The sequence below is a fragment of the Harpia harpyja genome, chromosome 4 (genome assembly GCF_026419915.1).
Source record: "Harpia harpyja isolate bHarHar1 chromosome 4, bHarHar1 primary haplotype, whole genome shotgun sequence".
Taxonomy (NCBI): domain Eukaryota; kingdom Metazoa; phylum Chordata; class Aves; order Accipitriformes; family Accipitridae; genus Harpia; species Harpia harpyja.
This window is the reverse complement of record NC_068943.1, coordinates 29249996-29272886: the sequence shown is the minus strand read 5'-3', so window position 1 is coordinate 29272886 and position 22891 is coordinate 29249996. Positions and strand designations below refer to the sequence as shown.

Sequence of the window (22891 nt, the reverse complement as noted above, 5' to 3'; positions counted from 1 at the left end):
GGGATTCTCAACATCAATCACAGGTAAATCACCAGCAAATATAGTTTAATTTACACAGACTTAAAAATATTAACAAGTCAGAGTGGCTGCTGGATGTATCTTTCCGCAGCACAAGTTCTGTGATGGCAAAACCTTACATTTTTATCAAGTGCGTTAAATGAAGCATGCACAACTGGACATGCCAAGATTTCCTCCCTCTAACACCAGAGCCAAGTGTAAAACTAAACGTTTTCTCATCAGCATGAAAGAACATTAATTAAAAATCCTGCAGCTAAAACACCATGCAAAGCAGACAGGGGAAACAGAAAACTACATGATCCAGGAGAGAAAGTGTGAAATCGGATCTCGGGAAACCCTTACACATAAAGCCCCTTTCTTATTTTATTGCTTGTCAGTGCTCGCTGCTGCTCTAGGGTAGCCAAGGAGCTGCAGCTCAGCCCGACGTGCCGGTGGGGGCCAGGAGTCGGGCCACCCCACAGCCCCGTTTGGCCACCGAGGAGGGATGTGACGAGGGAGCTGCCGTCCCTCGTTACACAGCGAGGCACCAACGATGCTGGGGAAGGCCAGAGTCCAGGAAAGAAAAGTCTAAAGGCTTGTTACGTATGCACAATGTTTGCTCCTACACTTCTCCTATGGCTCTATAACCCAGGGAGAGGGGGCCAGGTAGGATACAGGGGATTTCAAGTCCTGGAGAGACAAGCAGGGTCTTATTAGCTCGGCTCTGGCTCTGCCTGCTTTCTACCTCTGAGGCTACAGAAAAGGGTCTCATGTCTCACAGCACTTTCGTACAGAAGACCACGTGAACCTTGAGCCACGGAAGGGGGTGAAGGAGGAAAAGAAGTCGGCAACCTCTGGCTGCGTCTCTCTCCTTTCCTCCTGCCTTTCCAGGGATGGTCCGGCTGCCGGGTGGGTTGCGATGCTCATTTTTTGGCCCAGTTTGAGAAGGGGGCACTGGAAGGAGAGAGTTTGCCAGGTACAAAAGAAAGTAGAGGGAAGAGAAGAGCTCATGGGAAGCATTTCGTGTTGAGAGGTACCTTGCATGGTTGAAGAACCACACGGTCCCTGATGAAATGCATTACTGAAAACACCAGGCAAGGATACTAATGCTTTTTGGACACGTTTCTGGAAACTCTGTAACTTCCCCCTGCAATCAGTGGGGCTGGAGTTACCCAGTAGCAAGCTCAGAAAAAAACACCAAGTTGCTTCTCTTAATTTGGTTCAGTGAGGGCTTGGGAATGCCAGAGGCACTTGGTAGTGCAAGGCATTTCCTACGAGATTATTTAAAGCTGCAGAAGTGCTGCGAACAAGAGGGCCTAATTCTAAACTCAGCGTTAATGCAGGCTTCGGACCACTGATGATACCACCAGGTTCCTTTGACCAAACTTTCACCATCTCCAAGTTAGGGTTGCTGCATGCTAGAGAAATCTGCCTTATGCTTTAAAGTGGTATTTCTTAGAGCATGCCAAAGAGCTTTGAGACAGCTGACGTGTAGCTGCTAATGTGTAATAACTACCGTTGTATTAGCGGCACATTGTACCAGCTGTCAACAAAATAAATTATCCAGGATTCTATTTGGAGACCGAGAGCTGAGCTGTTCTGTTTGGCCTCTAAGAAAAACATGCATTTTGTTTCACGTCATAAACTCTATACATAAACAAACATAAAGCTACTGCTCATAAATCAGTTTTCCAAGAGCATAAAGCTATTAAACTATACACAGCCTTAAGAACTAGTCTATGAAGACAGATTGCCAAGGTCAGAGCTTAATGCTGCACGAGCCCACTGAAGTCACAGCTCGAAAGTGTGAAATATTTGTGGGTATAAGCTCTTAGCGCAACCCTGCTGCCAAGAGCTGCGGGGGAACGGTGACAAGCCCCATCCACCATCACGAATCACTCCACTTCTCAGAGAGATGAAGAAAAAGCAGGGGACCCACTCAAGTTTAACCTAGATATTAAGCTAAAGGTCTCCTAAGATGTTTCAGAAAGTGTCCAGAAACTCCTATTTGCCACATATTCCTAGAATACTTTTTTTTAAAAAAACCCAAAGCCTCCAGACATCCTGCTACACCAGCAACGGTTGGCCTGGCTTTGAGCAGGAGGCAAGGCGCATGAGCTGGGCTGCTGATGCAGGTACTGGTGGGGAGCGGTGCAAGACGAGAGAGAACGTGCTCTGAGGGTACGTAAAGCCAAAGGGCAAACACCTGGAGATCAGCACCGCGACACCCAAGCACCAACCTGAGACTCCCCGTTATTTCCTAGGTCCTGCCAAATTAGTTGACTGGAGCTCCCCACCCTGCCCGACATGGTGGGAATCTGCAGGGAGCGCGGCGGCGGCAGTGAGGACAAGGAGTACGTTTCTCCTCCGGCTTGTTCTGGCAACTCTGCTTCATACCGCGTAGTTCCCGTGGGTTTATCCTGCAGCATCTCAGGTGGGCTTAGTGCCCAAGCCGTGGTCCCAGCACGCAGCGGTGCCGTGCCAGCTGGCGTTACCCTGCCCGGCACAGCGATGCCCCAGGTCACAGGGCTGAAGCAAGCTGCCGTGCTTGCACAATCTGATGCAAAGCCCCAAAACCAGGCAACCCTGGCCAGTTGGGTAGTTTTGCCTCCGCTCTTCCAGCCCCACAAACTGTTACACTCTAAGGCCAGTCGTAGGTGGGTTTATTCTGACACACGCGCTTTTCTTTAGGCAGGTCATTAAGAAGCCCAAGTGAAAAGTCTGCTTTATCTGTAGTCTTTTACAATATTCGCTGTAGCAAAGGAACATCATTAGGGGATAATTCAGCCTCCCTCTCCTTCTTGTAAGGGCTATTGAAGTAGCCAAGGGCAACATCCTAACTTCAGTGTTTTACCTAAGTGCCTAAGTCAGGTGGGATTGGTCCTGACCTGATTTGATACACCAGCAAGATTTTTTTTTTTTTCATTGGAAATGCGAAGACTGCATATATACCAAAATACCGTGACTTGTTTTTTTGAGACAAGGGCAAAGTTCTTAATTATAAATATTGAGCTGAAATACATTATAAACAGAACTGAAGGATGGCGGTCAGTATTACAGCCATGCACTATAGAGAAGGCAATGCTCACTTACAGCTTGAAGCCCATTTAAGCATCCCCAAGCCTCCCAGAGAAGCCAGTGAGCTCTGATGCCTCAGAAGAACAGAGGCACAGGCCTCTAGCCTGTAGTTTTTAAAAGCTGAACTGATGAGTATTTTAGTTTCCAAAACATAGATATGAAAAAGCAAAAGCAACCAAAGCATTAGCGTCCCTTTGTATTGACTGGCCTGTTTTAATCCCACAAGCCAATCTACAGCATTTAACTGATAGCTTCGAATCTCTAAGAAAGGAAAGGACCTTGAAAAGATCTGGTTTACAACTCTAAGCTGATGAGATATAGCAGCCAGGATCATCTTACATTATTGTGAAGTTATTTAGACAGCTAGAGCTGTTAGCCAGGCTGCAATGAAGTCAGTAATGTAACATAGAAAACAGGAGTGGTCCCCATTGAGAATATGGAGTTCGCGCTGTTAGTATGCAGAGCTGGATTTAGTTCAAGAGCTGCTGCCGTCATATTGGCTTTATGACACTCGCTTTGCTTCCAGACATCACAGCGTTGGAAGTTTCTCTCCAACAGTCTAGCAGATGTCATGTCTAGCACATTTAGGCACCTTCAGATAAATGAAATCTCACGTAAGATGGGCTCCAGTGCGGTGCAAATACCTCTCAGGTGGTCAACTGGCTCCATCTGAGTTCCTCTAGAGACTCAGGCTGGGTGGACCTTTCCCACTGGTGAATTCTTTTCACTTCACATGGAGTGTGAAGCAGCTGGATAATGATCTAAAAGCAACAATTAATGATATGAACTAAAAAAATCTGTTTGCAGACACGAATGCTTCCCAGCAGGCAGAAGTGCTCTGGGTGGGTTTTCTCTTTGCAAGCATCCACTACTGCAATTTAATGAATCTATGAAGCTCTGAACACCGTTTCTCCTCCTCTCTCTGACCCTTCACATTAGACAACCCTGCTGAAAAATCAGTTCCACGCCCAGCGTGTACTGCAAAGCAAGTATCAGTAACGAAGGAGGGGGGAAGGCACCGGGACAACAGGCTGTAGGAGCTGGCAGGGGTTGAGCCCTTCCCTATATGCAAGCTCCGTCACTGCCAACACAACTGTTTTCCTCCCTCCCAAAAACTCACCTGGCTGTCAGTCCATCAATAGTGGCTACACACACGCATGCAGCCAGAAAAAAAAAAATAAATCTCCTTCGGCTCCTCTCTCCCCCTTATTAAGGGCTCAGAAATCTGAGCACCTTAGCAAGCTTATTGAGTTACCCCGTATCAGCTGAGCCTGGGTGATGGCACCTAGGACACAGTCAATAGCAAACCCAAGATAAGACACATTAGCTCAAGCCTCAGTAATGGATGTTTAAACTAATCAATTTAACCTTGAATTTGCAGTAGGTAAAGAGCATATGTGCAAATAATTGTTGCACCTCACCTTACACACGTTAAGCTGTGGCAATACATCTGCTTAGTCTAAGCTCCTCGTTTCCATTTCTGGATGCATGGCGTTGGCACAACAGGGCTGAGACTCTTCTGAATCCAAATTCAGTATCACAGCACAAGAGGGAGGTCAAAACAAGGATTAAAAAGTCAGGCTGGTCCATCAGGACAGTGCAGCCTCCAGCAATGCTCACTGGGGATAGAGTATTGCAGGAACTTTTCTCAGCAATGCATTTTTCAGTGTCATATGTAATTAGATGATGAACTTAAGTCATAAGCATACTCCAGTGAAATGATATCTACATTAGTGCCTTCCTTCTGACACAGCAAGACATCCAAAATAGAGCATAACAAACTGGAGGGAATTCAGATCAACAGCTCTACAGAAGACACTCCCAGATTTTGCAGCCGATGATCTCCAGAACTGCTGTATAAGCAAGCAGAAGTCTCCACCTGTTCATGCACAAATAAGATTAAAAAACCCAAACAGATGGTGACTTAATCCCCAACTCCATCCCCAACTGACATTACACAAAATGAGGAACACGCCTTGCTTTAAACCTTTGCTTATACCGGAAAAAATCTTCAAAACTGGGTGTCTGTAAGGACAAAGTATTACCATTCCAAAGTACTGTACTAATTTGGTGATTTCACTCTATAGAGACATCCAACTTTAAATACTGATTATAGGCCCAGAGTGTTCAACGGGATCAAGCAACAACTGAACGTGCAGAGGGAAAGTGGAAAACTCATGCCCAATGCCTCAAAAGATCCAACCTGAGGAATGGAGGAGCAAACCTCGTGATCGCTTGAGGTGGACTCCTCTGAAACTCATGGCTTATTTAACGCACACTCAGTCGGGGTATTCTGCCTTGGGGATGGTAACATCCACCATTCACCACCACTCCATCGTTCACCCTACCAAAGAGCCTTAAAAGGTAGAAAAACAGCCAAACCTGCTGCTGCTATTCAAGCAGCTTTAAAAACATGCCTTATGCTAATGACGTTTCTTAAAAGAAAAGCGCAAGCTCGTCTCTGCTGTCCTGTTCCCCTTCCCTCAGCTTGTGCTGAAAGGCACAGTGTCTCTCCCTCTCCAGGTAACAGCAAGTCCTTTACCAGCCAAGGGAATCCCCCCTTACTGGCTTTGCACAGCAATGCAACCCTTTGCATCTGGGACCAGGGAGAAGGGCCAGGCTCCCCTCTCAGTTTCAGAGAGGCAGCCAAGAGGATTTGCTCCTGTGTGTTTATAGTGTAGCGGCAGTGAATTTCCAAAGTGCTCGGGCTTTGCGAGAGCAAGCCTACCTTGCTGCTCAAAATGGGTTTCCTGCCAAACAGGTGCCTCTCAGAAGGTCCCAGAGCATGCAGAAGCACATCACTGTCTCCGACTTGAACCCTCACAGATTTTATAGTTAACCTGCAGTAACATGAAACTTCACCCTCCTAAATCAGTTCACTCCATTCCTATTCTAAGGGACAATTTACAAACTGAATCTGTGGTAGGAAACATTGAAGGGAGTTTTTTTGCTCTTCAGAAAAATACTCCACCATCTTACATAGCCCTTCTGCCTGAAAGAAGGCAAAAACCAACGCAACCACCTCAAGGTTGTTTCAGACTGATTAAAATGTACCCAGTTCAGAATTTCATTTTCTTACCAATGAATAAAACTGGAAAGATCATACGGTGTTTAATAAGACCCAAATGTTCTGGTTAATTTTTAGAAAATCTAAAGCAGGGAGATACATTTGCATCATCCTCATGGTATTCCCATTAGCAAATACACAGTAGACTTTCCCCTAGCTGCCGAAGGCAGGTCCAAATCCATCCTTTAAGGTCCCTACACAACTGGCTGCTAGCTGTGCCACAGGCAGACCCATCCTTCTCCAGACACAGACACACTCAAAGATGATAACAGACCAAGGGGGCACAATATCTGAACCACTCATGCAATCGCTCACTAGCCTGCTTTGGTCAAAATACGACCCGGAGTTCAAACAAGCCCAGCTCACTTGGTCTGAACAGATGAGAGAGCAATCACATGAGCAGCTCAGACAGCAGAGCCAAGTGTAATGCCTGCAGCAGCTGGAGGAGAGCTCACATAATGACATCTCCAGTGCCTAATGCATATGGAAACAATCAGGTTCCTTGTAAAAATACAGGTTCACCTTCCACTCTCTCAGCATAACACTGATGGCCAGGAAGTCTTTTTAGAGTGGTAGACTGTTTTGGACCCAAGGGTCTGGTATCAGAAACATCCAGACACTTAAGTATTTTCTTGGTGCTACAAGATCTCCATACCTTTAAACCCATGGGCCTAAATGTCTGACCTCCCAACGAGTACTTCACGTAGAATGGTACATAATTTTAAAGCTAGCTTTTACATGGGGTTTGAAGTAGGTGTTATTGTTCAAATCTGTACTAAGTCAGTGTTATTTCATTTGTATTAAAGCAAATCTGAAGTAACGCTTCGACGAATTTTATTATTTTCCCGATTGTATTAATTTTACACAGTACAAAATTCTCTTATTTAAGCAATTTGAAAAGAAAAATGTGAAGTTCCACACATTTTGCCTAACAGGAAATACACCCTTATGAGATATTTTAAAGCTTGATGTTTTCTCTAAGAGCTTAATTTGTACTTATATTTCAGAGTTCGCATGTTCATACGAAGCTTTCAGACATCTGGATTCCAGTTCAGGGTTTATTTGCATACAAAAATATATTATAATGGAAAAAAGCATTAAAAGTTCTCAACTATATAAAATTACAAATATATTTTCATAAAAGCAACTTTAAATTAAAATTCAAGCTATATTTTAAAGCAAAATACAGCTATAACAGTTAAGTTATCTTATTCCATCTGCTGCAAAGTAACAAAACTGATGTTGCCAGTTAAATACTTGTAGGAGTTTACAAAGGTTATGTTCAGAAGGCGAGTATCTTGGGTAGCAAAGTTATCAGACAAGGGCAGCAGTTCTCAGTGATTGATGTCACTTATCCTTCAGAAGACATTCATAGGCAAGCACAATGCCAAAGATTCATTTCACATACCTGGACATACAAAACAAGAAAGATCATTAAGTTCTATATTAAATAAGATTGCATGTTGTTGACATACTAGACACCCTATCTATACCCAGCTTGCTAGACTGCCTGACAGGCCAAAATTGCGCCTTTTTTTAATTAACACGAGAGCCAAAAGGTTAGTGTGTAAAAACTTAAGGCTATTACTGTTCTAACAAGTGTGTTAGGCTTGAAAAAGACATCTGTACAAAGGTCTGTGTAACCTCAAGCAAATAAATACAACTCCTCAAAAATGTGATGATAAATATCAGATGGAAGTTGGACTTCTTCCTCAGAATTCCCATGTATGATAAAGATAGTGTATTACTGTAAGACAAGTGACACTGTATAAATGAGACTCTGCTGACATCACTAGAGATTCGCTTAGCTGGGATTAAAAAAAAAAAAATAAACTGCCTAAACCCCCCAAAACCAAAACCCACTATAGCAGGTGGCAATCCCTGCCCTCACTTTCGACGTGCCTTGCAAGGAGACAGTAAAACCTATATACTATAGGCAGCCCCTTAAGAGTTAGCTGCAACAAAGCTGTGCAAAATACAGCAAGGTAAATATTTGCTGGTTTGGGGTTTCATTGTTCTACAGAAACCTTCAAAAACTCAAAAGTTTTTCAGAAGAGCAGTCAATTAGGTTTCAGTGGTAAATATGGAGTTAGCTCAAGCATACATCCATGACAGAAGTCAGGAAACTAGAAATATGTTTTAAGTAAGAGAAGTGAAACCAGGATTAAGATACAAGTAAGACAACGGGGAAGTAGGAAACTCATAAGAGCAGCTGTCTTAAGTCCAAGGCAGATGGCCAAGGCTTCAAGAACTACAGGGAAGGGAAAATACCTAATGAATGCAAGAAATTCTCAATTCATAGTTTATTGGGGGGGGGTTTGCTCGTGCTGCTGTTTAGGTCCAGTCCTACAATTTTTCGCTTTGGGCTCTATAGTCTGGTTCCATACAAAAAAAACCAGTATCATCTCTGTAACAGTACAGGAAGAAGCAGAAAGAATAGGTAGAGTACATGGTTGGGAATAGGAGGGCATTTTTTTGGTTTTGTTGTTTTTCTTTAAAAATCATAATGAAGACTCTAGTATTGTAACTGGAAAATACAATTTCTAGATAGTGACAGAAGAAGTGATCTCAATTCTGTTCCTGGTAAAGACAAGCACAAACAGGATTTTGACATTTCATCTAAGTCAAGAGATACAGATACCTGCTCCTTAATTCTTTCATAAAGCAAAGTCCAGAATAAAAAGGTTTCCCCTCACCTGCAGTTACTCTTCTAGTTACTTAGCTTTATAATGAAGAAACAAGCCCCCACTTTTTAGCTGAGTTTTGAGTATTTAAGAAAGTGATGTTTACTTGATCTATACACTGTCAAGGAGGGGTGAATTGCAGCTGCCTCAGAGGTGAGGAGGACAGGGGTTCACTGGAGTACAGCCTTTGTCACACAAGCTAAACTTCAGGCCTTGAACATTCAGGCAAAGACCAGAATTCAGTTTATCTTCTTATCCACATAATAATCCATAGGTCGAGCAAACTAAAATTAAGCCACATTATATAACACTATTGCTACCCCTCCCTTCCCTCTCCCCCCATATATTGGCTTTCATCATTCTTTGACATTACCAACCGAGATGCAGCCTACTAATAAAAACCTACTTACTTGCTAGTGTCCTGTCAAGATCAGCGATGAAGTCTTCCAGTTCTTTTGTGTCTCCAAGCTTTGCTGCAAAATGAGAGTCAATACTGCTTAAACATGAAATATTTCTCTGGCCAAAAGAAACACTGGAATCACACGATCCCCCAAATCATTTTCAGTGGTATCAAACATGCTGCAGATTATTTTCAGGGAAGTTCAATAGGGTTGCTGCAATGTCCAAATGCATTCTTAGAAAACAGGGGAGACTGAATTAAAATTCTAGTTTTTATAGTTTTCCATTTGACAGAAGCAAAGCAAAGCAATCCTCTGTTCAGTTCCCTTAAAAGGCAGAGGTTGAAGTGGAGAATAAAGCTGTATGTCAAGTAATCCATGTCCTTGCTACTGTGGGAGTCTTGCTTATTGCATATATTCAGATACTGCATTCATAATGTATAATCAAATGTATAATTCATAATGTATAATCAAACCCCACCCAGTTAGCTCCCAGTCCCACCCAAATCTAAGCATCTTAAATCATGTCAGTATCACTGGTTTGCTGTGATGTCAGGTCCTTTGATCTTGGTCCACACACTATAAATTTGGATCCAAACATCCACCTAAATTTCCACTCCTGAGAACACCACTGGTTCCATTCAATCTAGTTTTACTGCAAATGGCTTTCTTATCTCATTTCTATGGTCTACTCCAAGCTGCTTCCAACTCTATTTCTGTCTTTCTGTCTCCTCATCAGGAAGACTATCTTGACCTTTAGTGTAATTCCTTGCCAAGTATTTCCTACCAGTTTAACTGAACTCTTTTTTGCTACTTCTTATTAACTATTACTCATTACTTCTCCGTAGTATCATGCTAATTAGAAAGAAAGAAACTTGGTTTTTTGTGACTGGTCACTGTGGAAAAGACGTGAAAGCATGAAAAGCTCTTGAGCATGCATCTGAGAAGACTAGTTGTAACCATGTAGTACATATGTATGACTGTTCATTTACTGATGTGTCTACTCCAGAGTTAATCTAAGTTAACCTGAATAAAACAAGTTCCTGGGGAGTTAGATCAGCTGCAAGACAGAAGCCACTTTGAAACAGCATAGCTACAAAGGAGAAAGGAATTACTAATACATGGGTTGTATCAGCAATGCAAGGTCTATATGGATCTGAGAAATTGTGTTAACTTGAATGGCACCATATGGCTTTGGAGGAGTCACCTACTGCACCCCTGCATTCAGGCTAAGTATTTCTGTATATAGATTAAGTTACTTAGTCGCTTCAGTAAGAAGAAACACAAGTTAATTCTTAAGTAAAGTATTCCGTAAGTAGTACCATGATTCCTCATCAACCAAAAAACTGTAATTTTCTTTAGCTTGGTGTTTCAAACCCAAAGAGTTGCCAGGTCACCTGCAAAGAAGTGTAGATGCAGTGTGTTATTGCTGTTTATAATCAAGACAATAATACTTGAATCTGTCGTGTGCTCAACAGCAATCCTTAGTTTTGTTATCATTTAAAAAAAAAAAAAAAAGTCAATGCATGCATGCGAATCCTGGCTCACAGAAAGAAGCCTATGTAGTAAAGAATTAGGAAGAAATGCCAACAGTTAAAATTAAGCATACCTTTACATGGAGTTACTGATGGGGATGGCAAGCTCGGAGTAGATGCAGTTGGAGAGTTAAGCTTTTCATCACTGAGGCTGAAACTGTTTCTGTAGAGTGAATCTGCACCTGTAAAAAAAGTTACACGATAAAGTAAAACTAACACCTTCTGCAATTTTGCAATAGAATTAAAACCAGAAATGGAGCCTTTCCTATATGGGCTTCAAAGTCTGTAGAACTCAAACTTACAGACTTCAAAACCAGAGGGATAAACAAATCATCTGTTGTGTTAAGGCTGTTGTTCCCATACCTGCTGTTAAAAAGCAAGCAGTCCTAGGCCCAACCCTCACCCCCAGGAAGGAAAGTGTCAGCTTGCCCTGCAGTCAGCATCATTTGGAAAAATATAACAGGAATGGCAATTATCCCACATCCATGAAATTAGGCCTGGTATGACCTGCCTAATTCACAATATTCTAGGAAATTCTGGTTACCTGAATTTTTCAAAAGCTTTTCAAAAAGCTGAATAAAAAGCTCCAGGACAAGGGCAGTCCCCCAGAACAGAGAATATATTCAGCATTGTCCTCATCCCTGAAGCAAACCCACCCATTTCTCCATACATTACTCTGCTGCTTTAGGTCTTGTGTTCTAGATAAATGGTACGGCATCTTTTAATTTTCATTTATTCTGTAACTCTCTGGAGTTCGTGAAGCAGTACATCTGTACACAAGATGTTCTGCAACCTTATTTTAGGTGATCTTTCAAAGAAAGCTTTATATGCCCGGGAAAGGTTCCAATACCATTCTGATGTTCTTGGGTTTTAGACAAGGCCTTAAGTTTCCAAAGTATCAAGAAATGATCTTTGTCTTGTCTCATTTTATGAAAAGAGTTCCATGATGTACAGTGCACACAAAGTATTAGTCATGGCTCCACTGGAAGGAGGAATTGTCACTGTGTTAGAGACACTAAAACTGCTAGTTCCTGCAGTTTTGAGCCAGTGACCTGAAACCGGTAGTTCTACAAAAAGAAACCATTGTAATATGAACATGCCAATGGCCTCCATTTATTTGGCACAATTCCTAGGAAATAAATGTATGTCTCATTATATGGGATGCTGACTAACACTTCTTGCCATTGAGGCCAGCAGTTTTGCCTCCCTGCAGCACACATAGCATTTGTCCTTGGAGCCCCAGCCTAGGAGGTGGTTACACTGCGGAATTAAGTCCATCCAAGTCAGAATTGCCACACTTCCTTGGATGCCTGTCTCATTTGCTATGCCAGGAGATGACGGCCTTAGTTAAATTAAGTGTGTCTTGCCGAATTAGCAAAAGGGGGCAGGACCACAGCTTGCCTTGCCAAGATCTGCACGTCTACACTGCCACTGAACGCTGCCACGATGTTTGCAGATAACAAACGTAGAGACTGCTCCAGCAGACTACTCCTCTACCATAAGTTCCCCCATCTTCGGGAAGAAGAGTGCGTGTCCACACCCCATCTCCTCTAGCCTGCCGTCCTTACCAGCATAAAACCACCTTCCACGGGAGTATACAGGTACAGTGGCAAATCACACCAGACAATTGCATCTACTAAGTCTCTCAGATGTTTCCCCAGTCACAGGCTGATTGTCTATTCGTTTCTTCTGTGCTAGCTTCCAACCCTACCTCTATTGCAATAAACACTGAAGAGGCTTGTGTGAGAAGATTCAACCTGGAATCTTTTCCTCTTTTGTATGCATATTGGCCCACCACAGCACTGCATCTTTCACAGTTCACTCTGCAATCAGCTCGGATCCTGTTCCACCAAACGCACGTGCTACCCACAGCACCATGCAAACGCGAGCGATGATGTGACCGACATCTGGTACTTGGGACTACTGCTTGCCCAAATCAGCCACCAGTGGGTATTTGTTTAGAAAGAGGGGTATACTTCTTCACGCCAGCTTTTTATTGTAATTTCTTTATCTTCACTCTTAAGTGCCTGTTCTCTCTAAACCAGAGCAGATCAAAACCAACCTTCTTGAAACTTCAGATATAAGAAAGGTTTGATGAATCCAATGCAGAATTGAGATAATTTTAGATAGAAAAATGGAAAAATAAGCTATTTTAAAAGTAGCTCCTAAAAATGTAAAAAACAATCTAAGGGGGTGGAAATCTGACACTGCTCTGCAATGATGTCTGTTACCAGTTTTGTATGATACAATATGAACCCTGTACATTAATGGACTGAAAGTAACAGTTAAAGGTATGACAATTTTCCTCCTGAAATCAGCCTACGGACCAACTTTCTACTAAACCCACATTTCTTTTCAGCCAAGATGCAAACCCTAGTGACCCAGAAACTTAGAATGGAAAATTCTAGTTGTTCAGGACAAAACGCCTACCGTCACAAAAAAGCCAAATAACTTGCAACACCTCACACTGAACAGTCCTGTAACCAAGAGTACAACTCACTGAAACACTGACAGAACAGACCATCAAAGATAAAACACTTCCCAGGCAATGTATTTGAAAAAAGCAAAACAAGAACTTCCAAATTATTTCATATTTTAAAGCTTTTAGAGCTCATTAATAAAAAATAATCCAGATTAAAATGGCTACAAAACTGACTGTACTTTTAACAAGGAGTCTATGGTACTAGTATCCAGACACCAAATGCAGCAATGCTGGGAATTTATACTACAAACCAATCCTTCTCATACACCAAAACCAAAGCTCCAGTTGCTCTTATATATAGCTGGAATAAAATGTTCTTCTTGTGAATGCTTGTGAGGGCAACTCAAATGACAAAAGTTTTAATAAGCCATTTAAATTGGCCACAAACTATTCACACAATTCTTTTTATTTATATCCATGTACACATCCGAGCTAGCAGTCACCTTTGATTCTTTTTGTGGTTTTCTCTCCGTATTCCTTCTATAAACAGTTGAAAGTACAGACTGCTCACCTCACAATGTACTGAAACCAGAAAACATTATTTCATACTGGCTTCCACAAACCTTGTACTGGGAAATATTTACAACTGGGCAAAGAGAAAATAAGACAGAACTGTTGCTTTAAGTATCTGAGTGTTTTTCTTCCAGTTTCAAAAGGTGAAATATTTTCATAAAACAGTGGTATCTTCTGATGGGTTATAATATTAATAGTTTCAGGAAAATATCAACATTTCTTTCTCAAAAGGAAAAACACACTTTATAGCTACTGGCTGCGGCTTACACGTGCCACCAAGCAGCAGAAATTCTGGTGATGGAAGGAGAAATGCATTGACTCCACCGTCAAGGTCATTATAAGGGCTGAAAACAATGTACTGTTAAAAAAAAAAACTCGTGATATCCATCACACAAAAACAGTCGCTTTGGCAAACTGTGGCTGTAGGGCAGAAAGCTCTGGGAAAAGGACACTTTGGTCCTTGCTCTCCACCAGCTGCCACAGCCAAGATTTGCTCATTCACCTCCAATAATGGCCCTTGGAAGATTTCCACTGCCACACAAATACAACATGCCCTGCAACCCAATAACCAGAGGCTGATGCCACAGATCTTTCATCGCTGCTGTCCTTCCTCATCCAGCCCCTTCTCTCCCACTGTGATGCAAGTTCATCTATCATTCACTACTTATTTTTCACTTTGTATTTTGATTCTACCGCCTGCACATATATATAAACTATGCCCCTTCAGCTGTTTTAAAGAAACACTCTAATACTGTCTCCTTAAAAAAAAAAAACAAAAACCAACCTTAAAAATCTGAGACTTAAGCTACTGAGTTGACTTACAGGAGTTAAACTAAGCCAATAGCTGCAAAATTAGGGGGTTGGAATAAATATGGGTGTATTTTACTTTGGCAAAGTAATCTGTAGTTACTATTGACCTTTGCTGTTCCAGTATATGGTCAAACCACAAAGAAAAACCACAGCAATACCATGTAAATATAGAATGTCCCCATGAAATGAGCAATTGAAAGGTTCTGGGCAGTAATTAACTGAAGGAGGAAAACCTCGAACTTTTCATTTTAAAACAGACAACGGAAAAGTTCAGCTGTCTGACTTCTTCAATATTATGCTCTTTCTAGTACCATAGTTAAGGATACAATTTTAAAGAGCACTGGAGTGGGTATAATTTTTACTGCAGTTTTCAGTGGGGAAAGCTTTAGAGGAAAAAATAAATCACATCCCTAAAGTTTTCAGAGAGGAGCTTTAAAATTCCACTTAAGTTTCTACAAGCCATGAATTTATTTATAAAACAATAGTTCAGCATTTAATGAACAGACTGCACGACTCATTCTTAGTCAGAACATAGCCTACTTGCTAAAATAATAAAAAAGATAAAATTGGGAATTTCTAATGCCAACAGTAGAAAGTGAGAAATACTCATGATGCAAAGAGCTTGTTTCACAATACGTATGTTGCAGCCCTCAAGGATAGTGTTTATTTTTATCATAAACACAGTTACACTTGGCTGCATTGTTTATTTTTTCTGGTTTTTGCCTAGCTAACAAACATCTGCTCCAACAGACACAAAAATCACACCTTTTCACTATCTATACATCTAGGCTTCATGATTTAAAAGATTTCAAATCACATAGTTACAAGGAAGTTATCTAGGAAGCCTGAAATTCAGATGTACACGCGTGCCTTCTCATAATAAACAAAGCTTACCATTCCACTCCCCCACCACACTTACTATCTGTGAGGCAGTGTTTCCAATTCCAACCTTCCCCTTTACTAATGCTTCCTTTCTAAAGTGTAAGAGAAACAGGTATTCTTGGAGAGGTAAGAACAGGAAATCTTACAAAAAAAGCACATTTCTCATTAAATTAAAATACCTGGAGAGAAGCCTATGCATCTGAAACTTCTGGGTTTTCTTCCTTTTGAATACCAGTAATTTCATAAAACATTATTTCTCAGATGATTTAATAAAAGGTTATTTCTCCATGAGAGTCTTGCTTCCATTTTTTCATTCTAAAGATTGTATTGCCTTCTTGTTAGAGACAGGCCATTAGAAGTTCTCAGAAACAAACAATCTACCTCCTTAAAATGTTCTCCCCTTCATCACACAAGACTGGGATTTGCTGGTAAGACCAAAGGCTCACCTACCCCACATTCTCTCTCTCACAGTGACTCATAGCAGATGCCTATAGAGGAGTTTAAGAGTGGTGCAGCCATACACTGATAGTTTCAAGATAAACTCTACCAAGTTCTAGCAATGCACAGATCAGTATCTTTTCTAAGACAGCAGTAGCATCTTAGCCTACAGCAGTCCCCGATGGCCCCATCCCTCCCATTGTGATTTTATCTAGTTATTTTTTGATTATGTAAACTTTTAACATCCATAATACCTTAAGGCGATACATTTTACAGTTTAACAATACACCATGAGAAGAAATAGTTCCTCTTATTTCTTTGAAACATGCTGATTTAATTTGATTTCCTCATACTGGGTGAGGTAGCAGTCACTTTCCTAATGTCACTTCGGATTTTCTGGAAGACTAGCTTGTTCCCACCCAAGTCATCTCTCCTTTGGGCTGACAGTCCCAGTCTATTTAGTCATTTGGAAACTATTTTATTTCTTCAATCATTTCTGTTGCCTTTTTCTGTACCTTCTCTACAAAAGACTGCAAATGTAAGCAGGCTTTTCAGGATGAGTGCTGCAGTATTAACAGTGGCTTATGCTTCATCTCTATATAGCGGAGGCATTAGCACAACCACTCATAGACATCCATGGCATGTAACAACAAATGCTTGCACTACACCAGGCATTGTGCAACCCCTTTGAAATTACAAAATTAAGAGTTCTAGATCCACTCAAGGTCTTATGTTGTGTTTAAAAGCCAGGAGGTATTTGTCAGAAAGCACTTACACACTCCTAAAAATAAGTATGAAGATACACTGATGGCTGTACCAGTGCAAGAACTGAATCGATACATTTATTTTGCAATGCTTTTAACAGAGAGGCTGGAAGCTGAACCTGTCTCAAGAAAACATGTCCAGAGCTAGAAGCGTGAAACAATTCTGAGAGCACAACATATCGTTTAGCTTTCTAGTGTGGTTATAGCTTTGGCACAAGAAACATTAAAGCACTTCCCTTCACAACCTCTCATAAAGTCCAACTTTCTATTCATTATCCTAAGCCTAAACTTGGAAGACTGTCCTGACATTGCCATATACTATACTAGCACAATGCACTGAGTGGACATACAATTTACAGAGGCAAGCCTGCACTTTCCTTTGCAAGCTTATTCCAGCACACAAGAAGCAAGTGATATCTGTAGGAATTCATCAGTATAGCTGCATCTACACTAGGCTTCTGCCAGCACAGCACTCTGACTCAAATCCTATTTTATCACAACCAACATATGCTGTAAATAGCAAAGCGTTATAAGGCATCCCTCAACTTCAAAGTTTCAGCATGATGAATAACCTAAAGTACAAAGCTGTTATACTTCACTTTGGTTGAATGTATGGAGTTGAAACAATTGGTACTCACTCACAGTCCAGCAACTCAAGAATGTCTGTTGGAGTAACTTACCAGTTGCATCATGATTTCCAGCACTGACCCAATCAGCTCTTGTGGTTAATGTAATACTTGTGGGCCAAGTACTAAGATCATCATGAACATCTGCACATGTGAGCCTTGCTAGTAGTGTAAGGTCTAGAGTCCACTGTGTTATGTACAATACTTAACCACGGCCAAGACAGACCTTGTTCAAAGATCATTTAGTCAAATAACAGGACAAGATGTGGGAGAGCCAAGTACTATCATGCCCATTTTCCACAGTAGTGTCTTCAAATTCTTATTTTTTCTTAAGAGGCTGAAATATGTAATATAAGAATTTCAATTAATGCTTTTGGAGCTAGGTCCCTCAAGAGGAGATTTTAAGGTTAAAAGCAATATTTGCAGGATTAACTATATCGATAAAAATCTTCTGTAAATACTCCTGTTAAATTAAATGGGCCCATCCTCATGGCAGAAGCCCCAGGAAAGGAAAGGCTTTCCTTACCGTACTACAAAACGGTATTGTTTGAGTACGACCACTGACACTGGTTACTGGCTTCTCATAAAGTTGAATTTAAGACTGATTCAGGGGCCCTGAAACAAACACTTGCAACAGTTTAAGATTTTACCTTCCCTTACAGTCCCACCCTAGAGTCAAAAGATATCACTGCAGGAGTGGCTAAAAGATATATACGCCTGACCTTCAGCCACACCACATCAGTTAGGAGGATTAGATTAACCAACAAACAAGAAGAGATAGCACTAAAATATGATAGTCTGAACTGTTCTGCACATACGTGACAAAGCGTACTTGGAATAGTCTTGGCACTGGATAACAAGATTTTGCAAAGACGTAAAGACTCTTCATGAACAAGAGGATCATTCAAACTATCTGCAGATAATATTATTGGAATTTCTTTTGCGTTACTACAGATTTGTTTTGTCAGAACTTGCTCTTTCACCCCAGCTTCTCCTTGATCCTGCAGTGGTGTTTAACCTAAGCATTACCATGGGAATAGCAAGGTCATGAATTCAGCACTACACTTGCACTAAACGATAGAGACCAAAGGAAAGGTGAGCCTAGGGGAAAAAAACCCTTGAGTTTGAACAGACAGAGCCTGGGTAAGTAGGAAACTCCCTGCATCCATTCTTAAAATAGATGTAGGGAGTGTAGCTGGATTACATCAGACACTGGAGCCTGTTTTATAAAAGGAGCTCTTCATAAATCTGCAATTCCTCTCCAATCCTATTATAACTTCAAAATAAGAAGTTGTTTGCACTGAATGATGCCTTCAGAAAGAAGTGTTTTACTGGGCCTTTTCTGAGAAATGAGGAGAGCTGGCTATTTTTCGGTTTCCCTTCCCTTAAACATATCCTTGTACACTTGGCACTGTTGGATGCCAACAGGTCACTCTTAGTGCACCCTCCTGGTCCAGTACATGCCAGTGTTCAGAAGACAGTGATTTTGATTTCTCCAGAGCCACCTTTCACATGATGCATGACCAGGGGAGGAACCCCAGCACAGGATGGGATTTGGAAGCTTGACAAGTTCCTCATACAAGGTCCCTGAGGACTTTCAAGAGAGCCATCAAACCCTGTATATCCTGCTATGCCATTAATGTCTTCAGCCTAAATCACTGCAGATCACACATATCTTTATTTTCCAGATCTTCAGGAAGATCTGGTCTGCCCATTTACATGAGCATGCTTTTTCTCACCAGACCTCCTGCCCTGCCAGAGAACACCATCATCTTCCTCCAGAGGTCTTTCCTGTTAATCCTAACAGAGCAATTTCAAGCAGCATTCAAGATTTAAGTTTTCTGAACCACAGCAGATATTCTAAGCAACTACAAATAGCTTTATCCATGCAAGAAGAAGAAGTTCTTGATACTGGGGGGGGGTTATGGTTTTCTCAACAGTAGATTATTTCACTCTATCATTTTAAGCAACTCATTTGTGGTAAGAGTATGTGAGAGGTTAGTATATTACAATACTGAAGACTGCACAAGAAATAGTAACAGTAGGGCTGTACTGCTGTAGTTGATAATAGACTTAGATTTATAACACAGCTTACAGACTTCATCAGCTTGACTCAGTAAAGGCAGACCTCACCTTACACACCCTCAGCCACCCAAAAGGCTGGTGTCCAGCCTAAATTGGGCACGCATTTCCAAATCTTCCTCAGAGGGAGAGAGATACTTACAAGGAGTGATTCGCCCGCTACATTATGACAAAGCAGAACAGCATCTTGATCCACCTGTCTCCCCTGACTACAGGAAAAAAAACCCCAAAGGCACTGCTAGGCAAGGTATCCAAGTTCAGGGCAGGTAAAACATTACCTGTCAATGAAATGAAATGAATCCTACCCATGATGATGAACTGAAGGGCTCTGATAATACGGAGAAGCTATGCTCTCGCAACTTAAGTACTAGGAAGATTATGTTTTAACGCTAAGTCAACAGAACTGCCCAGAAAGTCCCTGAACTGATACAGATGCACAACAGAGATTTAAGGAGCAATTTTACTATAAAGAGCTGAAAACCAGGTAAGTTTCATAAAACTCCCTGTATAGTTAGGAACTACAAAACTGGGTATAGTTTGTTTTTAGCAGAACCTGCTTCTGACAAAGTAGCCCTTGAGTCTACTGCTCGCAAAGAGAACAGCAGTTTGCAGCCTCACTGTCTGGAAAAGGAAAAATGTTTTCTCTCCCTCACTAGCAAAAAAAAAAAAAAAAAGCTAAAACTTTTTTCCAAGTTAACTAGAAAAAACTTGGTTCCAAGTCTATGTTTTCTTGCTCATACCAGGGCATGAGTCAGTATCTGCTCTCCACCCTTCTTGTGCCATGTTCTGCACTCACCATTTGCATACACCTAGTACACTTGGGGGCAAGTTAGCTTAAAATGATCACCTCCAAATCAGTGATAACACTAAACCAGAAACCTGGGTGAGTTTCCATCTGTTCTGGTCAGCACGCTTTAGTTCACTCTCTCTCAACCAGCATTTCGGCTACTGAGATACAAGGGATGGTCCCTGTTAACCCCAGAGGCATCTTTTTTTTTGGAAGACCCCAGGTTTCCTGGGTGTTGCTGGCAGCTTGACCTTCTCCCGCGGCGAGTTTTTCGGCCTTACCGGGAGAATAAAACCAGTGGGGCCAGACTTTGCATCCTTCCGACTTCTAACCCCCCAAAAGTAAATGAAAACGTGTGGGTTTTAAAAAAAAACGGACGGGTTTCTCGCTGACGGGTCCCCTTCTCTCTCAAGGAGGGGGACGCGCTGGTTTAACACCCGCTGTCGATCCCCCCACCACCACCACCGCCACCGGCCGGACACTCACTCTCCGAGTCGCTGAGGCCGCTGCCGTCGCTGACACTGGCGCTGCTCCGCCGCTTCATGCGCTCCAGGTGCTCGCCGTAGTGGAAGCGGCGCCGGCCGGCGGGGCAGGAGAACTCCGCCAGCACCGCGTCGAACTCCCCCAGCGCCTCGGCCAGGCCCCCGCCGTCCTCCTCCTCCTCCTCGTCCTCCCCCAGCGCTGCCGGGCGGCGGCAGCGTGAGGGCCCGCCGGCCGCCGCCCGCCCCCGGACCCCCGCGCTCTGAGGGGAGACCCGCCGCCCGCCTCCCACAGGGAAGGGGAAGGGGAAAGGGAAAGGGTCCCGCCGCTCCCACCTCGACCCGCCGCTCCCCCTCAGCCCGCCGCTCCCACCTCGACCCGCCGCCCGCTGGGCCTGAGGCGACTTCATGGCGGCGGCGGCGGGCTGAGGTGACCCACTGCTGCCGCCCCTGCCGCCCCTGCCTCCCGCCACCAGCATGGGCGGCCCCGCTCCGCCGCCACCGCCTCTTATAGCCCGCCCGGGCTGGGGGCTGAGGCGGGGAGGGCGGGAAGGGGAGGTGGCACCGCGGACCGGGCCGGAGCGGCCCTGCCCGCCGCAGGTGCGCAGGGCCGGGGCTGGAGGTGGGCAGCGGCACGGCCTGCCAGCCGGCATGGCTGCTTGGCCCGAGGCTGGGGTTTTCCAGACAACTCGAGTCCCTCTCGCAGTTCACCGCAAGCGGGAAGTATGGCCCCGTGCCCTCCCGATCGTCACCCCGGACAGCCTGATCGTGTCTTCTCCCGGCCGATTTCGGTTTGCTAAGCCCAGCTATCTTGTGGTGCCTGCACCGGGGCTGCTGGTGGAGGGCACAACGAGCCTCAGAGGCAGCTGCGAGGAGGGAATCTGTCAAAAACACACCGCTGGGTCATCCTCACCCAGCCCCACGGCTGCTCATCGCCCTACGTGCAGAGGCAGCAGCCTGCCTCGCGTGGCTCGGTTTGGCTTCTTGGCGTGCGGCGGGGTGCCCCTTCCCCATGGCCACCGCCGCCGCCATCACCGCCCCGCGTTGGCAGCTGTCTGCGGTTATGGCACGGCTCCGTCCCTGAGCAAGCTGTGAACGCGGCCACGGGGGCAGCTGGGACGGTGCGTGAGAGGGGGAGACGCGTGGGGTGACGCGTGGGGTGACACGGAGGGTGATGCGCAGAGCTGCTCAAGCACAGGGAGCCGCAGCCCCAGCTGCGTCAGCCAAGACGTTCTCCAGCGGAGACGGTTCCTTAGTCTTAGGAGAAAGGTATTAGCACTTGTCCTGAAGTCAGGTTAGCCTGATGTTTATACGTGCCATAGCTACCAAAGATTGCTCTTGCACTGTCTCTTGCTCGTTTTAAATAAGAAGCTGTCTGAGCGGCTAAAATACCCGCTCTGTTAAATACCCATTGGGGAAGACTCTGTCACATTTAGTTACAGCCAGTAATGCTGAAAACAGACATCAGGTGCTATTCCGCGCGTATGAGTCAGGAGCTATGATTATATTTGTGTGTTGATGAGAATATCTAGAATTAAAATAGAAGAGTCAAGGCAGGGAAAGGGAAGAAAAAAATACAACTCCGAAACTTCTCAACATTTTCAGACACGTTGTCATTGCTCCTGCAAGACATAAAATGAGAAAAACAATATTCTAGACAATAAACCATCTGTATCTAACAGATTCGTTCACCTCTCCTTACCGACTGATAGGGAGGCATGTATTTATTTTTGCAGTGGATCAAAAGAAGTTCTCATGGTGAAGTTCAATTGTTATTTATTCTGCGTCTTCCTCCTTTCTTGTGGTCTTCCTCTGTTTTTCTCTCTGCTAATAAAAGTGGCTACAAACAATCCTTTTTGAAGACAGCAGTGACACAGATGGAAAGCAAGGTTAAAAAGTAGGGAACACGGAGATACGAGGGCATGACGTCAAGAGCACGAACAGGATCAACAACAACAGACGCAAGGCAGAAAAGAGAACCGACAAGTACGTGACTAGGTAGAACTCGCAGCCCAAAAAGACAAGGACCCAGCCCTGCAGCTGACATCAATTCTCTTTTGCCCAAGCACCTCCACACTTGATCAACCCTACTGTCCGCACACATCCCCATCAAGCACTGATTATTTGGTTCCATGTTTGTTTGTATAGCAACACATGACTTAGAGGCAAAAAATGTTTTAGATCAGGCTTGCATGTATCTGTTTTGTGAGGCATACAGGCAAAATAACCAAAGGCTCAAAGTCCTCCTGTGCCCTTCCTATTATTTCTC

General features: G+C 43.3%; 1 protein-coding gene across 1 annotated transcript; it reads right to left on the bottom strand.

The window, feature by feature from the left end:
* Positions 1 to 6959: 6959 nt before the first annotated feature.
* Positions 6960 to 21131, bottom strand: RGCC (regulator of cell cycle). The gene is made up of 5 exons (XM_052786056.1): positions 20996 to 21131; positions 20630 to 20824; positions 10834 to 10941; positions 9237 to 9299; positions 6960 to 7550 (listed from the first exon to the last, which is right to left on the bottom strand). Exons 1-5 carry the CDS (start codon positions 21099 to 21101, stop codon positions 7543 to 7545), a joined length of 480 nt encoding a protein of 159 aa, XP_052642016.1. The 5' UTR covers positions 21102 to 21131; the 3' UTR covers positions 6960 to 7542.
* Between the last annotated feature and the right edge of the window lie 1760 nt (positions 21132 to 22891).

What these genes read in the sequence shown, in the direction of transcription:
- RGCC (XM_052786056.1), bottom strand. Translation starts at nt 21,101, where the DNA reads ATGCTGGTGGCGGGAGGCAGGGGCGGCAGGGGCGGCAGCAGTGGGTCA. An exon ending in CGGCCTCAGCGACTCGGAGA is followed by an intron (nt 10,942 to 20,629) that starts GTGAGTGTCCGG and finishes CTTTTTTTACAG; the next exon opens with GTGCAGATTCACTCTACAGA. An exon ending in ATCAGTAACTCCATGTAAAG is followed by an intron (nt 9,300 to 10,833) that starts GTATGCTTAATT and finishes CTCATTTTGCAG; the next exon opens with CAAAGCTTGGAGACACAAAA.